General features: G+C 27.9%; 1 protein-coding gene across 1 annotated transcript in view; it reads right to left on the bottom strand.

The window, feature by feature from the left end:
- Positions 1-1,142, bottom strand: part of LOC107608438 (transcription factor MYB102) — a 2,234-nt gene extending 1,092 nt beyond the window's left edge. The window contains exons 1-2 of the mRNA XM_016310233.2: positions 952-1,142; positions 729-858 (exon numbers count right to left, since the gene is read on the bottom strand). Of these exons, the coding sequence (XP_016165719.1) occupies positions 729-858; positions 952-1,084 (263 nt within the window). The 5' untranslated portion in view covers positions 1,085-1,142. The remainder of the gene's footprint in view (positions 1-728; positions 859-951) is intronic.

The raw sequence follows: 2,481 nt of genomic DNA, 5'->3' as shown, positions 1-2,481 counted from the left end.
TAAAAAAAAAAAAAAACAAATTCTAAATTTTTAAGTCATAAAAATTTTGATATTTATTTTTTTTAAAATTATAAAACTCAGGTACAATTAAATTTACGTGAAGTTGACGGTAATTAACCTTACGTGAAGTTGACGGTTAAGAACCGTTAAATGATTTGACTAAATTTTTATTCAACGATTCTTAATTATCAACTTTACGTGAAATTAACTGCACCTAAATTTTCACCTTATTAAAGACTAACACATAAATAATTATATCTTTAATAAAAAAATATATCTAAACATAATTGTTGCCAAAAGTAAGAACTTTTTATGCATTTTCTTTATCCCTGAATAATGAAACAAAAGCTATATAGAATAGAATTTAGCTCACTAAAAACCCTTGAATTTCTTCTCTACTAAAAAAATAAAGGATAAATTACCATTTGTACCCATAAAAGATACAGATGCTGAGAAATGTACCCATATAAGAATAAAATGACAATTATAATCATGGAAGATGACTTTCGTGTGCTAAGAGTACCCAGACGTTGGTTACACAATTAGTCCGTTAGGATATTTTTGGCACATGGAAACTATCTTCCGTGGGTACAATTGTCGTTTTATTCTTATATGATACATTTGTTAACATTTGGATCTTTCACGGATATAAATAGTAATTTATTCAAAAATAAAAGAAGAAAAAGAATTGGTGTAAGTGAGATGGGAAGCATATATTAGGAAAGTACTTGTTTCCAAGAATGGAATGAAGATGGAGAATGGTTTGCTCCTCTTCTTGGGAGAATTTGCCCCTCTTAATATCAGGCCTCAAATAGTTAGTCCACCTAAGTCTACAACTCTTGCCACATCTATTAAGACCTGCATCAACAAAATCAACAAATTAAACTACATCATGATGAAGAAATTAATATTGTAAACTTTATATAAGAGATTTAATTATAATTTGCTGACCCGCTAACTTAGGAAGTGCTCTCCAACTTCCATGGCCATGTTTCTGAATGTGGTGAACAAGCTTTTGATCCTCTTCAGGAGTCCATGGACCTTTCTTAAGGCCACTCTCATCGCAGCATGGAGACCTTCCCATATTGTGCAGTCTTTTTAATTTTTTCCACTCTTACCGCACCAAATCAAACTAACAAGGGGCTGCGCCACACTATTTATATATCCATTAATATTATTCTTTTTGCTTGCTTCTTAGTTTAGCTTGTTGTTCATTATTTCTATTAAAGTATACATTTTGCAAATCTTTATTAGGTTGGTAAAAGATTTGGACACTTCCATATCCGGTTAAACTATATCCTCAATAAAATGTCTCGTGCCTTGACCATATTACCCTTCAAATTAAATAAAGAGTAAGCTTATAAATTGATCTCCAAAAAATTTTAGATGGAAACTTTGCTTTTTATATTTCAATTAAATTTTTAATACACGGATCGAACAAATAAATCTCTGACAAATTTTATTATAAAACAATTAGGTTCTTAAAAAATATTACTACAAGATAAATTAATCTCCTTTAAAATGATAAAGAGGCAAATTTATTAGGGATCAAAATTTTTTATCTAAATTTTTTTAAAAACCAATTCGAGCATCTGTTCTTCAATAAATTGTGTGCTTTGAATATTGGATGAATAAATAATGACAGATGGTGACTATTGTAAGTTTTTAAAATAGTTATGTTCAGATAGAAGGTTCGAAAAGATACTTACATACATAAATAGTATTATTGCTTTAATGTTGCTAAAAATGTTTTTCTTTTTAAAAAATTATCCAGTATAACCATGGCTAATTTCTTTTATATTGTTTAAATTTTTTTAAAAAATAATAGAGTATTAGCGTTTGGTGGAGAGATAGAGACAAAAAGATTGAGACTGAGAGACAGAGACTAAGAGACAGAGATTGAAATAAATCTCAGTATTCTGTTTCGTGCAAAGTGGAAGACAGAAATTGAAACAAGAATGAAATTCTAATTTAATTTGTATAAAAGGTAAAATTGGAATTAATTAATTGAAATGAAGGTATTTTAGGTATAAAATGTTATTAAAGTTTCAGTTTTCATCTCTAAAATTTTAGTCCCCTGTATCCCCACTTTTTTGAGGTATTGAAATACTGAAATTTTGGTAACAGAGACAAAAATTTTAGTACCAATCTCTGAACCAACAAACATGATACTGAGTTTTAGTCTCTCAGTCTCTGTCTCAATACCTCAAAACAAACGCTACCTCAGAAACAAAAAATAATATATATTTAAAGATCAATTATCAAACTATTTATATTAAAAATATATAATTATTTATGTGCTTTCTCTATCAATTTAACTTTTGTAAGAAAATATTTTTATAATATCATACTAATCTTTTATAACTTAAAAATATAGAGTTCGATTGTTATTAATTTCGAATATATACTTCATTTTTCATTATTGGAAATCAATTTCCAATTATAAAGGTATGGGTGAGATGAACTACCACTACCAATTTA

The sequence above is a fragment of the Arachis ipaensis genome, chromosome B07 (assembly GCF_000816755.2).
Source record: "Arachis ipaensis cultivar K30076 chromosome B07, Araip1.1, whole genome shotgun sequence".
In the NCBI taxonomy this organism is placed as follows: Eukaryota; Viridiplantae; Streptophyta; class Magnoliopsida; order Fabales; family Fabaceae; genus Arachis; species Arachis ipaensis.
The sequence above is the reverse complement of the archived record's forward strand: the minus strand, read 5'-3'. Positions and strand labels throughout refer to the sequence as shown.